A 24618-nucleotide genomic window follows, 5' to 3' on the forward strand; every position below is an offset into this window, starting at 1 on the left:
CTTAAGTGTCCCACATTAGGCAGTGTCCCACATTAGGCGAATCCACCCTATGTGGAGTTATAGCTTATGTATATCTGGATAAAGCTGATCGAGGGGTCTTGAGTAAAATGAATACAGGTGGGCATCTTCATTAGCTTTTAAAGGTAAAGAATGGCCAACACAATAATTTCACAGCATAACATAGGTGATCATATTGATCTCCTTTGCGGCCTGCACAGTAGCCTATGTTAGAAAGATCTATCAGTTTCTTGCTTCTTGCTTGCTGTCTGAATAAGATGAGCAAATATTCAGGTTGAAATTGAATTTAGCCTGTATGTGGAGCATATCCAGGCCTGTGACTTTGTGGTATTTTTAGACAACCATGACAGTATCAAATTGCACTTGCATGTAACTACAGTTGGCAGTCTGCAACAATTCTGTGAAAGCCTGACCCCAGTCCAATTTAACACACATCTGTTATCACTCTTAAGGAGAGATACACACAGACACACTGTAATTGGATTATAATCAACAACACAACACTGGCAAACACTTTAGATAGGAAATGACTGGAGGTTTTGAGTGGCCCCACCTATTTTAAAAGTTTGGAGGATGGCATTCACAAACTATGTGCCTCTTGCACAAACCACACCCTCACCTGTGTGGTGGTGTGTGCCGCTCCTGCAACCCCCGCTTCCTCTGTCTGGCTGCCGACAGACACCTGGAAATGCAATTTCAATAGAAGTCATGTTGGCCTGAAGCAGCTCGGTGCATGTGCCTATTCACTAGAAAATGGTATGAGATAAACCCTGAAGTCCTTGCCCCTCTGTCTCCCCACTGAGTCGAGCAACAAGGGAGGAAAACCATGAGAGACACAGCAGGAGAAGAAGGAAGCGGCGGAGACAAAATCCGTAAATCTGAGAAGGACCAGGTGGGTAGGCTTTCTGTTAAATCACCGGGTGACTCTTGGGGTGGCATGGAGTCGTGCCAAAGGCAACAGTCGCGAAGTGATTAGTAAGAGGGGGGAGTTTTTCATGCTGGAAGTTGTAATGAAGGCTGTGACTGGCAGTAACTCCCCGAGACTCTGAGTCACGGTGACGATGGACAAACAGCTAACTTACAGACAGCACGTCTCAAATGGTCGTGAAGGAGTGTAATAACTCAATAACTGGTTTTGACGAACTAGTGGCTCTCTGTGTGTGCTTGTGTGTATGTGCGCGCATATTGGCATGTCGTTACGAAGGCTAGCCACTTTCTGCCCGTGTTTGTTGATACCGTGTGTAACAAGCTAGTTAGTTGTCCAACCGGCGGGAGTGAAGCTAACGTTGTATCTGTCCCGTTCTTGGACTGCCATGTTCGTTTCTTAGCAACAGCGCCAGTAACTATTTTTAATTCGCCCGTTTCCCAACATGACAGTTTGTGTCAACGAACCTCCTCCACTCTACTGTTAAAACAAAGACGACCCGCCCATAACGAGCTGTTGATGTATCGCTCCCCGTTTCAACAGCGCACTGAGTGAGGTTACATAATACTATTGACTACTACTTTTAAAGTTAAAGCTGTAACAAATCACAGTTATTATCGCGATACTAGCTCCCGACCTCAAGATAGTTACACGACAGGCACAGGTGTAACTAGAGTGCCTATAGGCACTCTAGGTGTAACTAATAACATTAATAGTGGCAGCATTCCGTTTAGTTGTGCCAGTTCCACAACTCAGGTTGTTGTGCCCACTGGCTCATGGACAGAGTGACTGGTACAGCTAAACGGAATGGAGCCATCCTGTTACTCGCCAACATGGATTGTACAAAAAGGTAAATTTAAAAAATAAAAGGTCCTCATTATGTTTGCCTATCGAAATGACCTGTGAGAAATATATTCTTAAATTTCTTTAAACGAAAAGAAAAGTTAAATGTAGCTGATACTAGGCTATAGCTATCTGTATCTATATTTGGGTACCGTAGGCTATATATTTTTATGGACATAGTCTGAGAGAGCGTCCAAGCTAGTTTACATGTAAAAAGTGTGCAGTGGGGTCCCTTTGTTTGATGGGTAAGTTTACAGATATCCTGCAAAGAGCTGAGGACACACACACACACACACACACACACACACACACACACACACACACACACTGAAACTGCAGCAACACGTCAGAAGTCACAGCCAGGTGTTTAGGTGCAGCATATCTCACCAGCCTATCATCAGGTATTTCACAGAGCCAAAGTCAACATTTCTCACTTGACTTTCCTACACCCTACAGCCGTGTGATTTTCAGGTACGCAACACCTGGGTCAGAGTTGAGCTTCCTAAAATTGAAACAGCTCGTATTAATTCATTCTTCTAACTTGTTGTATATCTTTTCAGAGTTGGATCCCCAAAATCATTAAGAAAAGAGTGTGCACCACCTTTGTAGAAGATTCTTTCAGGTACTGTGAACACTGGAGCACATTTGTATGTGATAAAAATGTCTCTCTAATGACCCAGTTGATGCATCATCAGGTGATACTGTTTTACACTGATTTGTTATCCTCTCATCTTGCTCAGTAATGGTGCCCTTTGCCAGTGTGGGGGTGCGAGAGATGCCCATGCCTCAGTGGCTCTCGGCGACTATTTCAGCACAGCGATCGTCAACCACTGGGACAGCGCCCAGCACTCCTCTGAGTACCCGACCGACGCCTTTGGAGAGCTTCAGTTTGCAGGAGCCAGCAAAAGGCACAGCCATGTTAGTGCTCCACTGTCAAGCTTATTAGTTCATTAAATGCTTTATTTATATAGTGTTAGACTTACTTACCAAATATGTGGTGTTATTCTAGTGTTTTAAAGACAAATTCTTGTCTTTGTGTTCCAAATGCACTGTAGGAGTCAGTGTGATTGTTTTTCCTAACCTTCAACCTGCAGCTGCCTTTAGTAAACAAACCTGTTCTGAGAGAGAGATCTCATACCTGTACTGAGAAGCTTTGGATTATCACAACCAATAGGAGACAATGTGATTTAATAATATTTTAGGGATGCGTTATCAAACTAAAATGATCCCAAATCTTTAATTTTGAAGTGTTTGTAATCAAGCAAATGTCCATTTTGTTTTTCTTGGGCATCTTAGTTCCTGCGTCTATCATGGGACACATCTCCGTCCATGGTCTACACCCTGATGACAGCCCATTGGGGCCTGCCTGCACCCAATCTAGTGGTTTCTGTTGTGGGTGGAGAGGGAAGGACAAAGGTGAAGACCTGGGTGCGGGAGGTCCTCAGACAGGGACTGGTCAAAGCCTCACAAAGCACAGGTAATCATGTCATTAAAGCAAATGGTGACTTTACCACTTTAAACCCTGTCACAAAGGTGAGTCAAAGGTTGGAAGCCAGTATTATACACTTTTAACAGTCTCTTGGTAATATCCTGATTTTACAGACTGTCTCTGAAGATTGACTGATGTGAATAAATACCCTTTAATGTGGGATACTATCATGATGCTTCTATTGCAATATTTGTGGGTGTGATAATATTTACACTAGTTTAAGTCCTTTCTTGCAAAAGCCCCCCCCCCCATTTTTTGAGATGGAAAAATTTCTTTAGAAATCAAGAAAGCAGAAATAACAGGAATACCATATAAACAATATAAATATTTTATTTATTTTACCAAAAGGCGTCACCTCTGCTTTTTTTATGTTGCCTAAGGAGGTTACAGCCTCAACTAATCAATCTCAGATTTATAAATATTTCTAAGGAACTGACTAATAATGCACAATAATGAGTCTACTCTTTCTTGGAACACATAGAACGGGCTCCACAGGGTTTCAACAGGAAAAGTCCAGCTGTTGCAAAATGCACTACCAATACTACATGACTCTCTGGAGTCCTATCTTAATTTGGTACCACAATGGCCATTTCCTTCTGACTACTGTGCCAAGTGCAGGTGGCACACGGTGATACTGATCTCCAGTCATCTGAGGTCACTTTAACTTGCTGTTCTCTCTTGGGGCGTCGCGTGGCGTAGTGGTTAGAGCGAGCGCCCCATGTATAGAGGCACAGTCCTCACTGCATGTCATTCCCTCTCTCTCTGCCTCCCCGTTTCCTGTCTGTCTCAACTGTACTATCTATAAAGGCATAAATGCCCAAAAAATATACTTAAAAAAAAACAAAAAAACTTGCTGTTCTCTCTGAGGCTCTAGATTAAAGCAAACACAATAAGACGCATGCAGAAACACTCAGATGTAGACAAATAAACTGAAAACATACAGTAGGCCCAGCGTGCTACACGGAATAAGTATAAAGATGTTGGATAACACATCTGCTGCTTTTGAACTAGGGCCCCACAATTAATTGCAATGTATTCAAAGTGCAATATGGCCAAGTGCAATATCCAGATCACAGAAGCTGCATTTTGTTTTGTTTTTCAATAAAGGTAAAATTGGTCGAAACATAATTGTACATTGTCAGAGCCATAAATGTTGTGTTGCTACATGGACAATAAATCATATTTTCAAGACATAAAGGTATACGTTTGTTTGGTATGAGACCAAAACAAACTGTTTGCATCACTAGTGGATTTTTCTTAATTGACAGATCAGTATATGGAATCTGCTCTGCTGTGACTCCTGAATCATCCATTTGGGATCCACAAAATGTTTCCATTTGGTTTCAGTTACTTTACGCTATTGTCAGTTTTGTTTTGTGCAATTTGAGTCAGACGATGACTCTTGTCTTTTCAAAGATAGAATATCACTTGTGATATTAAATCCCCAGTAAATCCCCAGCAGATAAAAATGAAAGGCAGACACAATTATGTAAACATAATAACTTGCAAATGAGAATGTATTTAGTTTTCTCAAGAGGTTTTAGTTCAAAGAAATGAGAGATTAGATCTATGAATAAGTGCAGAGCTTGTTGTGGAATTAAAAGACAGTCATTGTTCAAGTAAAACTCCACCATGTCTCATCTCTCCTCCCATCCTCTGATTACTTTTCCACCAGGAGCCTGGATCCTGACAGCAGGCTTGCGTGAAGGTGTGGGGAGATGTGTTGGAGAGGCAGTGAGGGATCATGCCACCGCAGCCTCATCACTCTCTCTTAACAAGGTGGTGGCGTTGGGCATCGCTCCATGGGGCCTGGTGCACAACCGACAGCAGCTGGTCAACCCTCAGGTTGGACATACTTAGATATGTCTTCACTACAAATACACTGCCCGTCCAAAAAAAAAAAAAAGTTAGCTTAGTTAGTAAGCTAATAGGTAAGAGCTTCCCATTGGATAATTACTGCATGGATGATTATGTTTCAGCTGGCAACAATGTATCTAACCCTAACTGATGCAGACTCATTTCTTAAACGATCATGTCGAAAGTCACATCCTGTATGTAGTGGCTATTTGTCCTCAGTGTCAATAATCAAAAACTCAAAATATCAAAACTATAATAAAACAAAATCAAATCAAACAGCCACTGAGACACCTAGGGAGTGAATTTACGCAGGATAAACAGAGTCCATTGTCCAGGCAAAAAATGAAGTTTCTTTGGTTTATTCTCCATTGGCAAACAAACAAACAAACAAACAACAATGGCCCTTTGCCGCCTCTCTTGCCCTGGTAAACCATCTGCCCTCCCAGGTGCCTGGCTCACCTGTGTCTGTCAACCCATATATGTAAACTCACCCTGTGCGCTCCAGCTACCCAGTACCTTCAAAATAAAAGCATGGTTCAAATACCCAAATTAGCTCAATCAATACTAAATATCATAAGCAAACTAAAGGTGTATTCCCCAAAACTAAACCACAAAATATAACTAAATAATAAGTGATTAATCAGACATTTATTATTAGACTCAAGGTCCATTCAAAAAAGACAAACAAACACACATACAAATTAAAAAATTTAAAAAAGATGAAATATTACAAAAGTAACAAATAGCTCCGACACTGTAGTTGTGGAGAAGATGTTAATCTGTTTCAGAGGGGTCAAATTATTGGCATCAAGCAAATAAAACATCTAAGGAGATTACTGAAACTGGGTTAAGAACTGTCCAACGCATTATTAAAGACTGAAAGGATATGAGGACACCATCATCTTCAAGGAAGAAATGTGGTCCAGTGTGACCGAGTCCAGACCTGAACCCCATTGAGAATCTTTGAAAAATAATAACAATGTTGTGACAGGGAAGCTTATTGAAATGATGCCACAGCAAATATGCCTGCCGGCAGTCCAACTAAATATTAGAGTGTGTGACTTTTTTTTGGATGGGAAACTCAGCAACTGCAAGTAAAATCACTGAACCTTTGCAGTCAACTATAATCTTGTTATTCTGCCTCCTTTTCAGGGCAGCTTTCCTGCTAAGTACTACGTCCAGAATACAACCCGGGACTCCTGTTGCCTGGACAACAACTACCAGGCCTTCCTGCTTGTGGACGATGGCAGTGTGGGACGCAGAGGAGGGGACACAGGGTTCAGGGCCAAACTGGAAGACTACATCTCCCATCAGCGCACAGGCATCTGGGGTGAGAGAACACAACATCATTTACTCCATCACATGTAGAACGATGATACGTCAAGTGAATGATGTGATAGAACTGAAGAGCGTGACACCTGTGATGTAAGGAGGCAGGCTTGCACAGTTTTTCTTCCATTGTGTTGTTGTTTATTCATTGGAGGAGCTGGTAGAACAGGATATTGCGAACCAGAATGCATGCATGTCAAGTGATAACGCATCATCTGGAATAATGTTGTATTCAACCACTGAAAACTGAATCAGCCAACCACGGTCATGCTCTTTGTTTGGCCCTCTTGCGGTGATTCCTCACTGATGCATCTGATGATAAGATGATCCTATGGTATCCACTGGATGAATGCAGTTGCATGCCGCTGCATGAATTTGAGACATGGCTCAACATGTAAAATCAAACAGGAATGGTTTAGTTAGGATGCTCTTAACATTCCTGTGCCGATCTATCAGCTGGCAAATATGCAGTCTGGTTATGCTAAATTTGTGTAAAAGTCAGTATGAGTAAATTTACAAATGCACTGACTGAAATAACATCTGTATTTTTGTAGGCAGTGGCAGCATTGATATTCCTGTCCTTTGTATGCTGGTATCTGGGGAGGCAAACATGCTGGAGGTACAGTGTTAGTGACCAAAGAAATAGTTAGGTTACATTTCATCACCATAAATACTTTTTTATTGATTCCAGTCAAATACATGAGTAAAAGATCCTTTCCTTTGGTTTCCCTAGAGAGTAGATCTTTCTCTGAAGAACAACATGCCCTGGCTGGTGCTGGCTGGCTCAGGAGGCATGGCCGACTTCTTGAGTGATGTCTTGGAGAACCTGGCGTCGGCGCCGACGGCGGTCCAGTCGTCTAGCGAGGGCGATGGCGAGGCGGGTCCCAGCGTGGATATGAAAGACAGAGTGGCAGAGCGGGTTAAGAAGTATTTCCCCTCTGAAGCGGAGACGGACAAACTTGTTGAACGAGTAAGAGCCGCGCGCTATTGTTGGTGTGGTTATTGACATGAGAGAAGAAGGCCTGAGGGATTTCCTCATCTTTTATATTCAAAAGCCGGTGTGTCAGTTCAGTTCAGTTCAGAGTTCAGAGTTAATTTGTCACATACATGTAATGCAGTGAAATGTTAAGTCAGTCAGCTCCATGCAAAAATAAACATACAACAAGACTGACACACATCACCAATAAAAGAAGACAAGGACCACTACTACTGACAATGACTTCCATGGTCTCAGGTTTTACTAATGTTCTCAGTGACTCTCTGATCTGTTGTTATTGAATGTCATTAGATCAAGAGTCCAAATTTAGTCACATCAGATATTTTACAATGTAACAGGCAGATGGCCAATACATTTGCCAAACATGTTTCTGCTCCCAAGTGGGTGAAGCCCAGAGACTCTCTTTCATTACAACCCTCAGGGCAAGCTCCCACTGCTGCTAATACTCAAAGAACAGTTAAAGTATAATCATGGTGCCCTGTAGACTCTGGGCTCTCTCACAAAACTACTTCTGGCCTCAGTTTGTCCCAGATCGATTAGACTGTTGGCTCCTCTTTATTTGCTCTTGCTTCACCACAGTTAACTCAACCACAAGCTGTGGTTCTGAGGTCAGTTTCACTTTTAATGTGGCATTAGCAAAAGTCTGAAAAAGGATTGACTCTGGAGTTTGTAGCCAACATCACTCAATTAGCTTATTTTGTTTGACCTCCTGAGAATACATAGTCAAACCCTTCAAATACTCTGACTGCAGAAAAGTCTTTCTTTATCTTAAATAAATCCAATGCATCTATCTATCTACCCATCTGTCTGATTTTTATCTTTATTAGCCGTTGCCCATGCTGTGACGTCTCTGTCATGAAAAGGTCTATTGAAAACAGGAGCTCATACAAGGATGTGTTGTTGATGTAACACAGTATCACATGCTGCCTCAGAGGGGTAATGCAATCAGGGCTTACAATGAAAGTGTGTCACCTGCTCTCTGTCGTGCCAGCAACTGATTGGAGTCACACTCTCACGTTAATCTTACTCATTTCCACTTGTTATTGTTGTTGCTTAGGTTCAGATGTGGTGATGAAATCTTCTCAGTCTGATAAGCAGCTCATTTAGCATGGGAAGGCCCTGCACTTAATGATGTCACAGGGTTGGCATTTCCCTTCGTGATCAAATCTTTCTTCCTCACTATCTTTTCCTTGAATGTCTTTCTCAGTAATACTAAATATTGTGCTAATTTCTTCCTCTGTCTCCAGGCTCTGAGTATCTATCAGAACAGAGATTTGATTACAATCTACCATGGAGAGCAAGAGGGCCCCGACGACTTTGATACAGTCCTGCTCAAAACCTTAGTGGGAGGTACAGACTAACACTAAGCCTTTCTTTTCAAGTTCTTTTTATTGGTTTTTAAGCAAATAATGACAGATGTACAGGGTGGTCTTTAAAGGTGGTCACGATACTTTAATGTTCCCACCCCCACCCCCAAGCCTAAAGGAAAGGGAAAAAAAGTGTTAATTGTTAAACAAACAAGTGAATAAATGAGTTAAACCAATGAATTAATAGAAAAGAAAAGAAATAATGATTGAAAAAACCACACACATTACAATATCACAGCAATAAAACTTCTGTAAAGTACCATAGTTTAGACTAACACTAATCCTAAATTATTAATATCATGTTGAGTTCAAATGTGTGTTGTGTTTCTCTGTTTTTCAGCGAGTAAACACCGCGCGTCAGTCGATGCCAGCCCTTACAATGAAGAGCTGAAGTTGGCGGTCACATGGAACAGAGTCGACATTGCCAAGAGTGAACTCTTCAATGGAGACATCCACTGGAGGGTGAGCGCAGCGCAGGAGGGACAACATGTCACATTTAGAGAAAGGGTGCAGTGTGCCGTGCCACTTGGATCAAACAAAAATACCTCAATGGCACTGGCACTGATGATATAAAATAAGTGAAAATATTAAATGTAGTTTTAAACTTATATTGAAACTTGGTTAATGATCATTTACATCTAATCTGCTCAAAACAGTATGAGGACTTGGAAGACTCCATGACAGACGCCCTGATCAACGACAAGCCGGAGTTTGTGCGTCTCTTCACTGAGAACGGCCTCAACATCCTGGACTACCTGACGTACGGCAGGCTGGAAAGCCTCTACCGCTCGGTGGCTGACGGGACACTTCTTTACCATCTGCTGCAGCGCCACCTCGTGGAGAGGCTTGGAATTGCAGCACCGGTTTCAACAGCATCGAACCAGCAGAGCTCACCTTCTAAAGCCGAAGCAGAGAAGACTCAGACGGCCCCAGTCAGGGAGATCAGTCTCTTTGAGGTGCTTTTTTTTAATGACTTTTTAGCTTTGCTGAAACAAATTAAAAATAATGTGTAGAAAATTGTATTTATTCTCTCTTGTGTATCACTTGTGTCCTTGTCTCTTCAGGTGTCAAGGGTCCTGGAGCTGTTAATGGGTGATGTCTGCAAGCCGTTCTACTACGATGCTTTGGGCTTGGAACAGAGCACGTCCAAGAGGAGGGCTCTACGGGTACTAACCTGTGTATATGTAGACATACACTCAGTGGCCACTTTATTAGTCACATTTATAAAGTCTAATATAGTTCAAAATGTACATTTATATGTATATAAATGTGGGACAAATATTAGTTGTCATATGGGTATTGATTGTATGTTTTTGCATGTTCACTTAAAGTATCCACTGAGTAAAGCTTGACATGTTAAAAGTTACTACTGTTTTCTCACCTTTGCCCTAACTTAACTTCTGTCATTCATGCCAGCGTGCCAGTAAGCTGCTGCGTGGAGACTGCTTGTATCGGGACAGACGCTGCCTCTTCCCCTGGGCCTCGCTCTTCATCTGGGCCGTCCTGCAGAACCGCAGCAACATGGCCTTGTTCTTCTGGGAGATGGTAAATCTCTTGATACTTTCAGGCTCAAGACTTTTCTGCAACAGACTGACACATTGGAACAAATTTTAATGATCATCACTACTGACTTAACCACAACACGTGCTATGTTCAACAGTACCTGTTTCAAAAAGAGTTTCTCTGACGTGACGTCCCTCTTTGTTTCCTCCAGGCGGGGGAGTCGGTGCTGAGCGCCCTGAGCGGCTGTAAGATCCTCAGAGAACTGTCCAAGCTGGAGATCGAGACTGAGACCAAACTGTCTATGAAGGAGCTGGCCCAGAGGTTTGAGAACCTGGCACATGGTAAGACTGTGAATGCATCACCCACTAAAGTCAAAGTGATTTAAAAGATGTGCAGCTATAGATCAGACATTTCATATCCTAATAGCTGTGCTCAGTGGGAGTTGGCTAGGGATGCACATTTTGAATTTTTTTTCTGACAGATAACCGACGCTCGTTAACCGATTACTAACCATTAACAGATAAGATTACAACGCTCACGGCGCACGTGTGTATTTAATGACAAAAAAAAAAAAATGTATCGCTCGAATTTTTTGCAGTTAAATACACATGTGCGCTCCGACAGCTGATCAGCCCACATCCATTGTGCTCTGTCTCAGCTGATTGCACTCATATGGAGGTTAGATTGTCCAATGTTGAACAGTTTTTATACAAAGTGCAGCCAAACACCAGACTGAAGGAACAGCAGAGCTCCTCTGACAGCTCCTCTGAGGAGCTGCAGGAGAGCTGCACGTGCGGCTGTAGAGCGGTGACATCCTCTTTTTTTCCAGCGCCGTTGTTTCAGATGATGCACATCTATGTCTGTGTAGGCTACATTTATTGTCTGACCTTCCTTCACGGGGCTGCTGCACATACTGTCAGTCCTCCTGTGTAACTTTTTGCTGTGAAATATGACTGAAGGCAGTGGAAGTCTGCACGTGTCGACACGCCCCCATGAGTTGACGACATAAAGAGCTAATAAAAAACAAACAAAAAAACTATAGTATTAATCGGTCAAAGTTCTTGTTATCGGTTAACGGTTAAACGGTTAATCATGTGCATCCCTAGAGTTGGTCCTTCCTTATTTACGTTTGTGTTGCCGGTCGATGTTTTTCATGAGGTTGAATTCTGCAGCAAATGAAGCGATGCATTTATGACCATTGTATGTTGACTAACCAACCAGTGTCTACGTTTGTCAGACATCTTCAGCTCTTGCTATCGGAGCAATGAGAGTCGCTCGTTCACCCTGCTGATCAGGCAGTCTCCGGTCTGGGGGGGCACCACCTGCCTCCAGATGGGCATGAGTGCTGACGCGCGGCTCTTCTTCAGCCATGATGGAGTTCAGGTGTGTCACTCATGGTTTTACACATGGTCCACTGACGTATGACAGACATCAGTGGAACCAAGACGCTGATTTAGTTCAACCACTGTGCTCAGTCTGTTGGATGTGAGCTCAACTTAATTCTACTTTAAACAATTGTACCCTCTGTTCTTCCTCCTATTAGAACCTGCTGTAACTTGTATACTTGTAATAACATACATGGCGTCCCCTCCTCTTCCCCCTCCTGCTCCTCTTCCTCCAGTCTCTGCTGTCCCAGATCTGGTGGGGGGACATGAAGAGGAACACAGATGTGTGGAAGCTCCTGCTCACCTTCTTCTGTCCCATCCTCTGCTACACCAACCTCATCTCCTTCAGGTGAAGTCCACATGTGATTTAACATTTCCAGCTCAAAGCAGGTAAACTTTTTATTTCTCAATATGTATGCTGAACATTTTCACACCATACTCAACCTGACAGGAAACAGGACGACCAGCAGCAAGAAGAGGAGAAGCCTCATGAGGACGGGCTGGGCCGGGACGACAGCCTCTACGGCACCACCGTCTTCTCTTTCTCTGACATCAAACACATGTAATTATCACAGACATCACTCAGTGCTGTTCTGTAGACTACCAGGCTTCGGCTTTTTGCTGCATGTTTTTCCTCGTGTTGATGCAGATGGTATTTCTGAATTTGAACGACTGCTTTGTATTGTTGAAGTGTGCTAATTAATGTTGTGTTGTTGTTGTACTAGTGAAGCTGATGCACAAGACGCAGTCACTCCCAGGACAGCAACCTTCAGGGGTGAGTCCTCCTTAAAGGGACATTGTGTAACTTCTCCTGTTATCTATTCACGAAAATCGATTATTTTGTTCAAAAGTCTGTTTTTCATTCATCAATAATCACCCCCATCAACAAACTGAAGTGTTTCGGTAAACTTTGAATTAGCCGTTCATATCATTCATATCTTCTTTTTTATAGTAAGTATAAGTATATATTTTTTGGCCTTTTTGCCTTTATTGGACAGCACATAGTGAGATAGATAGGAAAGGGGGAGGCAGAGAGAGGGGGAATGACATGCAGGAAAGGTCTGCCCGACGCGGGATTCGAACCTGCGTTGAGGACTGTAGCCTCTACATGGGGCGGCCGCCTTAACCACTGCGCCACGCACCGCCCCATTCATATCTACATGGAGCGGGTAAGCTCGGACCGGAGCTGTCGGCTCAGGTCGAGGTGGCGTCTGTGAAAAGTCACCGCGGTAACGCAGTGAGGAGGAATGGAGCGTTACACTGATGCTGCATTCAGGTAGCCTCGTAAACCAGCCTCTCGCGGAAATGCATTTCATTTCATTTCTCGGGAGAATCTGGCCTCATCCCCCCTGCAAGCGTTTGGGCTGGGTGGGAGTAGTAGCAAAGACGGTTTAATATCTTTGGTAGTAGTGTTGACAGACAACCCCATTCAGCCAATCAGCAAGTTGGTGTAGTGACGGGGCTTTGCACCAGTCGGTCCCTGATTGGCCAACGTGCTGTGTCAATCACAGCGGGTGATGCTGATTGGCTCGGCCTTCTGAGGGTTTCAGTCCAAACGCTTAGAATGGGGATGAGGCCAGACTCTCCCGGGAAATGAAATGAAATGCACTTCTGCGAGAGGCTGGTTTACGAGGCTAGCATTCAGGTGCAGTCGGGCAGACGGCCGTCGGTAACAAACCAGATGTCATTTTAGTCACAGAAGTCCAGAGAGAAAGCCGGTAAAACGTGGTTCAGGTAAACAATACGACATCGCCATGACAACATATTGTCACGTGTATTGTTTTGCCTCGTGCTGACGGACCACTTGTTTACATAGAGGCTTGTTTATGCCGTTACGTGCAGCGGCTGTCGTCCGTCCAATTTCACGTGAATGCAGCATGAAAAATACGATGCAATATACAACCATGACGCTACATGGGAGTAATTCCTACACAATGTACCTTTAAACTCAGCTCCTCTTCCTCAGCTCTTCCTCATCACACTGATGTGTATCTAACCATCTTCCTTTCAGGCATACCTCACACTCGCAGACCACCTCAGCGTCCATTCATAGTGTCAAGATGGCGCCAGTTCTGGTTTGCACCCGTCACATCATTTCTGGGCAACGTCCTAATGTACTTCCTCTTCCTCCTGCTGTTTGCCTACGTGCTGCTGGTGGACTTCAAACCCCCTCCCCCCGCTGGTCCGGCCATCACCGAGTATGTGCTGTACTTCTGGGTGTTCACCATCGTGTGTGAGGAGATCAGAGAGGTGAGTGCAGAGAGACTTCACTGTCGTCCTCTGTGTTCAAAGCATCCACTTTACATTTTGTGGGTAACGGTGAAGAAAGGAACCAAAGCAGAATATTTAATTTAAAGGGACAACGAGGAGTTTCTATTTGGTTATAAAAAAGTCCCATGTTAATGTGGATGAATCTACGTTACCCACACTTGTTACTGGCTCCATTTTCGATAAATATATCGTTTTGTCTCTATCGTTATTTTTTTATTTTAATTAATGGTGGTGCGTTTCCTTACTTTCGGTTTCGCGGACGCTGCCCGGCGGGTCGCCGTTTATGGTCGAAACTAAGACGGTATCTGATTGTCTTCGAACCTCTGACTTTAATTCTTGATGAATGAAAACATTCTTGACAAGATGGCCGTATTGCACCGGTCCAAGAATTTCACCGTGCGCGCGGAGGCTCATGGTAAATGTAGTATGAAAACACTTTGCTTTCCAAAACTCCTCGTTGTCCCTTTAATTAAGTAACTGAAAGGCTTTATTATGTATTTGGACACACCACATATTAAAAATCAACCATTTTTGTAAAGTGTTGTCCTATAAGAACTTGACAACACTGCTCAGTATTCTGTTTCTAAATATGAAAAAGGCTTGTCTATAGTTTACATAGGAAACAATACAGTGCTAAGTTAAACTTATTCATAAAGTTGATGTTTTCTTCCCCTAGACCTTCTTTTTGGGGTCGATGACCCTGCGTCAAAGGATCAGAGTGTACATTCAGGATGTGTGGAACAAGTGTGACCTCACTGCCATCATTTTGTTCATTGTAGGACTAATCTGCAGGTATGGTTGCACAAAGAACATCTTTATTATTATTATTAATGTAATAATTATGACTGGGTTGTGTGTGTTTCGTGGGCCTTGTTCTCATTGGGTTCCACTTGTGGCATCTTGTAAAGTTTGTTCCTAGTGACTAGTTTACTGTCAGAACATGAAGATGCTTAAAAAACTCCCCAGTACATTTTCCCTTTTCCCTTTCCCCCTGTCCTTCAGTTGTCCTCAGAGATTCCCATCCTGTAAAGTCAAATTGTGCACCAACCCCTCACACTTTTGACTGTGTAGTGAATGTTTGTGTTACCATAGTTGATTGACTTGGCTCTGTGTTGCAGGATGTTCCACTGGTCATACGGATTCGGCCGGGACGTCCTTTGTGTGGACTACATGGTCTTCACTCTGCGCCTCATTCACATCTTTGCAATTCACAAACAGCTGGGACCAAAAATTATCATTGTCGGCAAGATGGTGAGAAATACAAAAAAATATATTCACCAATATTATAACATGTGCCATGTACATTCTAATGAGAAGAGGAGCATTGATTTCTCCTGTTCAGATGAAGGACGTTTTCTTCTTCCTCTTCTTCCTGGGGGTGTGGCTCATGGCGTACGGAGTAGCCAACCAGGCTTTGCTTTATTCCTATGACCCACGCCTCGATCGCATCTTCCGCCGGGTTTTCTACAGGCCGTATCTGCACATCTTTGGACAGATCCCTGTGGAAGAGATGGACGGTATGGGTGCAGATGGCGTGACTGCATCTTTACAGTTCTCCACAATAGTAAGAATTCACTAAACTGATCCATGTTGTTCTATCCATCCCAGTGGGGAAGCAGTGGGACATGCCCTGCACAGACAACGTGACACTGATTCAGGACGGAGCGGAGCCGTGCAGGACTCTGTACAGTAACTGGCTGGTGGTAATCCTGCTGGTGGTTTATCTGCTGGTCACCAACATCCTGCTCATCAACCTGCTGATCGCCATGTTCAGGTAACTGGAAATGAGAATCGTGTCTGTCATTTTGCTAATATGCCAATATCTAGATTCTATACAGTACCATGCTCTGTTTGTGTGTTTCCACAGCTACACCTTCAATGAAGTGCAAGCACACAGCGACATCTACTGGAAGTTTCAGCGCTACAACCTGGTTGTTCAGTACCACTCCCGTCCCTCGCTGGCTCCTCCTTTCATCATCCTCTCTCACATTAACCTCTTCATCAAGAGGGCCATCCGCAAAGTGCCCTCCATCAAGATCCACCACTTTGGTCAGTATTTGTATTGGAGTCTCTAGTTTGTCTAATTAAAGGGATAGTTCACCCAAAATTCAAATTTCACTCATTATCTACTCACCCTCATGTCAACTAAGAGCTGTGAGAATCTTCAGAGTCCTCCGTTCCTTCTCTGAGTTACGGGGGGGTCCGCGCAGCAGTATTTGTCCATATAATGGTTGTGAATGGATACCACTTTTCTTCGTCCAAAAAAAAGACACACCAAAAAACATCCAAATACCTCCATACTGCTCGTCTGTAATGTCCCTCTTGTATTGAAGCCCCAACATTGTTCCGAATTTTTTTTAAATAAGTCTATATTTTAAGCTTGTTTGTAGCGGAAGCTCCCAGTGTCTCAGTTCACTGCTCTTCCTGTGTCAGTGCAAATCTCGCGTGATTTGCACTGACCGGTGGAACAATTTCTCATGTCGGGGCTAATACTGCTGTGCAGACCCCCCCGTAACTCAGAGAAGGGACGGAGGACTCTGAAAATTCTCACAGCTCTTAGTCGACATGAGGGTGAGTAGATAATGAGTGAAATTTGAATTTTGGGTGAACTATCCCTTTAATGTAATTAAGTTTTTTAAATGCTGTTTGAAACCAAAACTCTAGTATCCCCCATTTAGTCTCTGTCAATGTGATGTTTTGATTTGTAGCTGCTGCCTGATTAAAACCTCTGTCTTTCCCATCAGTCCTTCAGTTAAGAGGGAAAGCAGCTAACAAGCTAATGACATGGGAAACCATCCAGAAGGAGGACTTCCTGACCGCACAGACCAAGATCCAGAAAAGCAGCGACTCTGAGAGGCTCAAACGGATGTCTGTCAAGTAAGTACGACCTCCTGCACCTTCATACAGTTCCTATCCTTACTCTCCATCATGCTGAGGGTGTATGTCTGTTTTCTCAGAGTGGACGGTGTGTTTAAACATCTGACTGAAAGCAGGGACTTTGACCACAGACTGAGGGCTCTGGAGAATGAGGTGAGATTAAATCAGAGTAATTATGATGACACTTTGTTCTGATATTGATACACACAGTAAAGTACTCACAAAAAGTTAGGGATATTCAAATGTCAGGTTACACTTAAAATGCACTATAACCTGTATAGGTGAACTTAATTTGACCTTCTCTAAACTTTTGGACGTACATGTCCAACCCTTCAGTGTTTCACTACTTATAACATAACATGCTGTTCTCTAACAAGGTGATTAACCGCAAAAATCACATCAAGTTTCTGGTTGAATCGACCACTAAATGTTCTGGTTCAATGACAGTTTGTATTGAAACAGTCCTCTTCATCATGATGTTCACATTTTCATGAGACCAAGACGACACCTATATAACAATCCATCAACAGTACCTGGACACGTCGAGGCTTCAGATGGGATGTTGTCAGAGGGAAGTGTCCACTGAGCTCAGAGTGTGACATAGTGTCTCAGCAGGTTGAACAGAAAGGCAGAGAAGTGGACGTCCTTTGGACACATGATAACACCACTGTTGTTAGCTTTTGTTTCAATAAATAGCTTGAGATGAAGAAATGACTCCATACTTCTACAGTACTTAAACGCCCTACTTTCATGATATAATATCACTGTAGCATGAACTTTTATTCCCATAAATTTCACCCCAAAGTCGAATATCTCTAACTTTTTGTGAGTCGTGTATGTGTCAAGGTAATGAAACTCACATAGGTTTATTAAAAGAATATTTCAACATCTTTGGACCTCGGTGAGAGTTTGATTAGATTGATAACAGTCTACCAGGATATAATTCATCCATTGGTCTACTGTGTAGCGGAACCTAAATCTATTTCTTTTTTTCTTTTTTTTGCCTCTGGCGTATTAATACATAGTTGTCAAATCACAGTTTTCTACTAGAGTCATTTTTGCTGTTATCGTCCTTCAGATGGAGTACTGCTCAAACGCTCTCAGCTGGATTGTGGACACTTTGGCACAAGGAGGCACATTCAAACCTCCTCGGCCTCCACCTACATTAAGAGGTACTCACAAAGACAATGCATGCCTCATCACACAAATGAGAAACAGTTGGCATGTTGGAATACCAAACCCCGACTCACCTCTCTCTCTGCTTCTTATACACAGATGCGTTCCCTTCTTCTTCCGGTTCCACTTGATGCAGCCTCTGTGATGCCTTCACTTCCTCAGGGTCAGTAAAAGACAAGACAGGGTTGCTTTTACTCGGGCTGCTCTCATGACAAACACACACAACAGTCTCACTGTTTTCCAGCTATGTTATGCACTGGATTAATGCACGAGAGGTTTGCGTCTTTGAGTCTTAATTATAATATACAAATACATGTGTCATCACTTCAGTTACAATATTGAGGAAATATCAAAGAAGATATCTTAAGTGTGCAATCTATCGTACTCTAATGCCAAAGACAAGTTCATGTATTTATAATGTGATATAATATATTGTATGTATTATATTTTGTCTATGCTATTTTGTTTTTACAGCTGGAATTCTTTTTGCAAGGTTTTTACTGTTTTTTTTATTGAACAATATTATGATATGATAATGTTAACAGGGTTTATATTAGTTGCAGATTACTTTATTGACTGTCTCGCTAAAGGGTTGCTTTTATTCATCTGAAATGTTGTATGTCTTTATGATGCTACATTATTTTATTCTGTTCAATAAATTGTGCATATGACAAGTTTTTACTGTTACCGTGACTCATTCATAGATTAATACCACTTTAATGACTGTTGGCTTGGTTTAGCATAAAGATTGAAAACAGGGTAAAGTTTATCAGTGAGTTAGCTGTTCTTCTTGTTTTTATGCTAAGCTAAGCTGACTCCAGCTGCATAGGTATGTGTATTCATCAGAATGGTGAACAAATCCTTCAAAGATGTATGAGCTGTAACGAGCTGCACAAAGGAACCATGATGTGATCAAATGATGTAAATGTCATAAGAAAATGTGCCAGGAGGAGTGGGACTGAAACTTGGAAGCTGGTAGCTAGATATACTGTAAAGAGAAGAGGCTATGGATAGTGTGAAAACTGCACCACGGTGCTTATTTTCAGTATGCCAGAGCTCTACTGAAGGTCACATAGTGGAGCTGTTCTGTTGAAGGAGCCTTTACTGTAAATAGCCGGCTGGGCCACCTGTCAATCGCACCAACGGCTTGCACTGAGAGAGGCGCTGTCATCACTCTCTGCCTTCCTGCCCTCTCCCTGCATGCGGAAACATGTACCTTTGCAAGTGATTATGTGTCTCACTCACTCCCCATGTCTGTGTGTCTCAGTTATTTTAATCTATAGGCTCCTCTATTCACACAACCTGCAACACCAAAGCACTAATTTGCATCCTCTCTCTTGTCTCTTAATCAACCGCCTGGAGTCAAAATGCACAGATGTAGGTTAAACCATTTCTTTGGAATGTCAGCTGTGCACGTCTGCGTCGAGCTCACTGCACATGTGCAGACCACTGTCACCTCATTTCCTTCTATTTACGTCCATTCCATACATCATGCTGACATGCTGTGCTCTGCTTTGGGAACGGCAAGCAACTATCACTGTCCAGACTGTGTCTGAGGGTGTTGGTTTAACCCTGTGGTAACTTCGTAATCTGGAACGGAGCGCTGATTTCCCTCATATTACATATTTTTTATTACAATGAGTTTCAGTGAGGCTTTTATTTTAGATGAGCCAACACTTGAATGTTCACATGCAGTCCTGAGTGTCAACCATGTGTGTTAATAAGTTCAGTTACAGGAGAGTGCAGTGTATTGGTGCACTTCTTTGCACCAGCAACAGCTTTATTAGGCTGAGAATATAAAGTAAAATTCAAAGTTGAGGGATATGAATGTGAATGTGAATGTGCTTTTCTTTATGTTTCAAACAGATTCCCCAGTTTGATTTAAATCGTTTTATTTATTTGCTTATTAGGGGATTGTTTCTTTAATTTGATTTTATCTGAATTTGCATTAAATTTGGTTTTGTGGTAGGATTCATTGGCATGGGAAAGTTTGACAATAATGGTCTTTTTTTTTTATAATTTTTTTTTCTTTCTTCAGTTCATCCATCTCATATATACACACACCCACATATGAAAAAACATAAAAGACAAAGCATACCCTCTTGTGTACATATACTGGTTAATACGTTGTTAAATGCTGTTACTACAGTAGTAATCAAATCAGTAATAATAACATAATACAAGTATCCAGTGAGTAATAGAAATTAAAAATAAAATAAATTAGTCGAATGTGCTTTTCTTTATGTGTTTCAAACAGATTCCCAAGTTTGATTTAAATCTTTTTTATTTATTTGCTTATTAGGGGATTGTTTAATTTGATTTTATCTGAATTTGCATTAAATTTGGTTTTGTGGTAGGATTCATTGACATGGGAAATAAATACATTAATAGCAAGCAATAGATTTCTATTGCTATCTCTCTCTCTCTCTCTCTCTCTCTCTCTCTCTCTCTCTCTCTCTCTCATATAATTATATATACAGTATATATATATATATATATACATATGATATATATATATATACACACACATACCCTATATACATACAGTACATGTATATACTGCATCTATCTAAGTGTTGTGTCTTCCCTGAAGCTGTACTATAAGTACAATAGTTAAATTAAAAGTTCATCTTCAGTTTCAGTTATGTAATGTCAGCAATTAAACTCCCTCCTCCCTCTCATTTCCATATGTTCTTTGACCTCTCTTTTCCCCTCCCCTGCTGCTTTCCCAAACCCCCCCTGACTTCCATATGCACCCGCCCACCTCTCCAATACTCTGTGTTAAGGGCATCAGGAGCATTCTTCCTGGACATGTGCCTCTGTCACTCACGCACACAGAGTCACACAACTTACACCACACACCCTGTTGTGCTTCCACTGTGTCCTCTGTGTTCCCGGCACAAGGCTGGCACACTGCTCTGTCAGTCTAGTGGACACGGCCCTCCTCTCCCCTTCTCTCTGCCGCCTGGAGCAAAGACTTGAATCATATCCCTGAACTTTCTGCAGCTCTTTGGCATTTCCTGTGGATTTTTACTGTTTTTAAGTGTTGAAACTCCAACCATTGTTTCAGTTTTTGGTGGGGGAACCAGGGTACGGCTAGCCTTCTGGTGTGTGGATTTGTAGCTTAGAGGAGCTGTGCACAGTTTCCAAGATGGCACCTCTGAAAGGCTGGGTAGTGGGACTCCTGCTGGTTCTGCTGAGCCCGGCCCAGGTACCACTTTCTGGGGTAGTGAGCGCCCAGGACGTGGCTGAAGCAGAGGCAGGGTTAGACCTCCACGCCAGAAACCATGACGCCGTGGCAGAAGAGGGTGAAACAACTGTGGGCGACGACGGTGCAGGTGAGGAAGAGGAACAGGTAGCAGAAGAGGAAGGTGAAAAAGAATCAGATGATGAGGAAGAGACTGATGAACAAGAAGCAGAAGAGGAAGAGGGGGAGGAGGAGGAGGAGGCAGGGGAAGTAGAGGAGGAGGAAGCTGCTGAGGAAGAAGAGGAGGAGGAAGCTTCTGAGGAGGAGGAAGCTGCTGAGGAAGAAGAGGCTGAAGAAGAGGAGGAGGAAGCTGCTGAGGAAGAAGAGGAGGAGCAAGCTTCTGAGGAGGAGGATGCTGCCGAGGAGGAAGCTGAAGAAGAGGAGGAGGAAGCTTCAGAGGAGGAGGAGGAGGCCGAAGAAGAGGAGGAAGAAGCATCTGAGGAGGAAGCTTCGGAGGAGGAGGAGGAGGCTGAAGAAGAGGAAGACGAAGAGGAGGAGGAGGAAGCTTCGAAGGAGGAGGAGGAGGAGGAGGAGGAGGCCGAAGAAGAGGAAGCTGAGGAAGATGGAGAGGACGCTGCTGAGGAGGAAGAGGAGGCTGATGAGGCAACTGCAGATGAAGATGAGGAGGAGGCTGAGGAAGAGGAGGAGGAGGAGGAGGAGGCTTCTGAGGAAGAGGAGGAGGAATCTGAAGGAGAGGAGGGAGCTGCTGAAGAGGAGGCTGATGATGCTGAAGAGGATGACACTGCTGAGGATGAATCTGAGGAAGAGGATGCAGCCGGGGAAGAGGAAGATGACGGTATGTTTACTTTTTGACACATTGAATTTTCAAACATAATGATGGATCTCAAGGAAATTTTAGATCGAAAGCAACTGGACTTGGTTATTCGTCTAGGAATGATGGATCAGTTTAGTGTAAAGATAAATGACAAATGTTTCTTTTCTTGGGCCTTCAGTGAATCTTAACCCTTGTGTGACTTTGTTTATTGAAGCTGCAGCTCCTGCAGGATGGCTGTCACACATATCAGTCCTAAAATAGACCGGCTTATCTGTGTGGTAACTGGCACCCAGCACTATTTAACCATTCATACCTTTTGTTGAGCCAATGTGGCTATTTTGGGGCAATACAGGTCGCGTGAAACCGTGAGTTGAGAAATACAAACCATCACTGATCACTAGCTGTTGATAGCAAGAGCTCAGTTATCTGACGTAGTTCTTGCGTTGATCCTTCTTTTTTTTTCTGACAGTGAAACAATTATGTGATTTATCTGCACAACCCACGCAACTCGCATAGATTGGTTAGTGTTCATTGATTCAGCCTCATAAATTTTTATCTGACTCGCTCTCAGCGTTTCGATTTCACAATCATTTGACATTTTGATTTGCATATAATACGAGGCGATAATTGAGCTGCACAACCTGATACTAATAACATGATCTCATGTAAAAGGAAGGTTTAAATAGAAGATACAGCCTTGCTGATACTGATATTGATATTATACATTATACATAGAATTAGAAATATTGATATAGTACTAGAGTATGTTTGTTTTTTGTGTGTGTGTCTATATTGGCTGGTATCTATCATCTGAAGTAAGATACCATTGGCCAATATAAACGTCTAATCTTATGTTGTATCCACTGACGTCACACAGATGAGCCTGAAGCTGACGACGCAGCAGAAAACCAGGAAGACACAAGTGAAGAAGAGGTCGCCACTGCCACCGCGCAATTTCACTCTGGCTCTTTGTGCAGCATTTGCTCCATCTGTGAGGTACAGAAAGAGCTCAGCGCACTGCAACTTCAGACAACACATGCAAATAGAGAATCGAACACTCTCCAAGTTCAGAAAAACACTTTGAATAAATTGACATAACATGCAAATACACACAATGTCTGTCCAACACAACAGTGACAAGTATTTCCAAGGGTTTCTAGGATGTAAGGATGTAATAACCCAACCCCCCAAGACGTTTTCTATGTGTGCATTTTCTTGAATAACTGTCAGTTGACCCTGCCCTGTGTCACTCAATGACAATGGCAGCTACATCAGGTAATAAACACAACTGCCCATTGTGTCTCTCTCCCACTAGCACTGCTCTAATAACTGTGACAAGTGCCCTTGTGAAGAGGGAGATGAGTCAGATCATTGTGAGAGCTGCCAAGTGAGTGTCTTCTCTCTTCTGTAAATAAATAATACATCTGAACATTTAAGACACCACCCAACTCCATTAACCCTTTGTTAAATCTTCCAGGGCTGCTCATCCTGCTACCTTTGCCCCATACTGTGTGACACAATATGCACTCCAGGTAAATACTGCAAATCCTTTGTCATACTGTGCACGAACCATGAGCGCCTCTTAACTTTTGTACGTGTTGCTTTTTCTTCAGGTGGCCTTGTTGATGAGCTGACTGGGTCCCTCTTTGAGTAAGACTTCTAACGGCTTGTTTATCTGTTTAATGACACATTAGCAAGTCGACACATACTGTATATCCCAGCAGAGCTCTGTTTTCTCATGACCTGGCCTCTGTTTTGCAGAACTGTTGCCTCTCTACTTTGAGCATCCTGGAGACTTTGCCCTTTGGCGCCCCCATGTGGTCACTTGCTGCACTGCGCTCAGGACCGGGAGCTGTCGGACTGCTCAGGATGCCACAAATCTGAAAAATCAAAACAAAATCATATTTGTGTTAACTCATTTTTGAAATTTTATTTACCCTTGTACTACAATTTGAAACAATTGCATTACTTTTCTTTTATCTAATGAGCTACATAGTGTATATTTTCAATGCATACTGGCAATTATTTGTCCATATTTTATTTTATTTATAGGAGCTTTATAGCTGAGCAAAATGTTTTTAAGTTTATCTTTGTGGCAGGAGTCTGTATTAAAACAGGACAATCAAGTCTATTTGTAGCATGTATATAACATTTCTCAGGATACATCCTTTGAGTTTGTAACATGTTACAATACAGTTTTACAAAAGCTGCTGCTGTGCAAGGTGCTGATTCTCACCTGACAATAATTTTCTTCTTATCTATAAATCTTTACCTCATGTTGCCAATTTGAACTTATACAAAGGTTTTATCACAAATATCCTTCCAGTTAGCCGTTTAAACCATGTACACTGTTTTTTCTACTATTTCACATTGTTTAATGACATGATGTTTACTTTTGTGCGTGCACTCACATCTGTGGCCTAAAAGTGCAGCTTATGTTACACCACAAAATCAAATTCAGTTGGGTAAAAGGGCCTTTCAAATAAAATACTGTATTATATTTATCTTCTAAACTTTAAATAAATAATATTTAAGGCCACACACAGATCAGCACTTTCA

General features: G+C 42.5%; 2 protein-coding genes across 2 annotated transcripts; both read left to right on the top strand.

The window, feature by feature from the left end:
- The first annotated feature begins 634 nt into the window (after positions 1-634).
- LOC146968079 (transient receptor potential cation channel subfamily M member 4-like) lies at positions 635-18706 on the top strand. The gene is made up of 28 exons (XM_085761118.1): positions 635-910; positions 2347-2408; positions 2527-2704; positions 3083-3263; positions 4951-5120; positions 6285-6462; positions 7016-7080; positions 7195-7431; positions 8706-8808; positions 9166-9287; positions 9482-9781; positions 9890-9991; positions 10242-10370; positions 10540-10669; positions 11566-11711; positions 11950-12062; positions 12165-12275; positions 12439-12488; positions 13725-13963; positions 14661-14776; positions 15103-15235; positions 15327-15501; positions 15593-15758; positions 15852-16033; positions 16729-16861; positions 16942-17014; positions 17940-18033; positions 18137-18706. Exons 1-28 carry the CDS (start codon positions 845-847, stop codon positions 18166-18168), a joined length of 3786 nt encoding a protein of 1261 aa, XP_085617244.1. The 5' UTR covers positions 635-844; the 3' UTR covers positions 18169-18706.
- A 2056-nt stretch (positions 18707-20762) lies between these two features.
- Positions 20763-24269, top strand: LOC146968080 (uncharacterized). The gene is made up of 6 exons (XM_085761641.1): positions 20763-22080; positions 22937-23055; positions 23375-23446; positions 23537-23591; positions 23673-23709; positions 23821-24269. The coding sequence occupies exons 1-6, from the start codon at positions 21189-21191 to the stop codon at positions 23840-23842; spliced, it is 1197 nt and encodes a 398-aa protein (XP_085617767.1). The 5' UTR covers positions 20763-21188; the 3' UTR covers positions 23843-24269.
- The last annotated feature ends 349 nt before the right edge of the window (positions 24270-24618 follow it).

Source organism: Trachurus japonicus, chromosome 19 (assembly GCF_045865225.1).
Source record: "Trachurus japonicus isolate A0001 chromosome 19, Traja_1.0".
Lineage (NCBI taxonomy): Eukaryota > Metazoa > Chordata > Actinopteri > Carangiformes > Carangidae > Trachurus > Trachurus japonicus.

Excerpts from the sequence above, each read along its gene's own strand:
- LOC146968079 (XM_085761118.1), top strand. The coding sequence starts at position 845 with ATGAGAGACACAGCAGGAGAAGAAGGAAGCGGCGGAGACAAAATCCGT. Across the intron at positions 6,463-7,015 it reads TCAGCGCACAGGCATCTGGG|GCAGTGGCAGCATTGATATT; the intron begins GTGAGAGAACAC and ends GTATTTTTGTAG. Across the intron at positions 13,964-14,660 it reads TGTGTGAGGAGATCAGAGAG|ACCTTCTTTTTGGGGTCGAT; the intron begins GTGAGTGCAGAG and ends TTCTTCCCCTAG.
- LOC146968080 (XM_085761641.1), top strand. The coding sequence starts at position 21,189 with ATGGCACCTCTGAAAGGCTGGGTAGTGGGACTCCTGCTGGTTCTGCTG. Across the intron at positions 23,447-23,536 it reads ATCATTGTGAGAGCTGCCAA|GGCTGCTCATCCTGCTACCT; the intron begins GTGAGTGTCTTC and ends TAAATCTTCCAG. Across the intron at positions 23,710-23,820 it reads CTGACTGGGTCCCTCTTTGA|AACTGTTGCCTCTCTACTTT; the intron begins GTAAGACTTCTA and ends TCTGTTTTGCAG.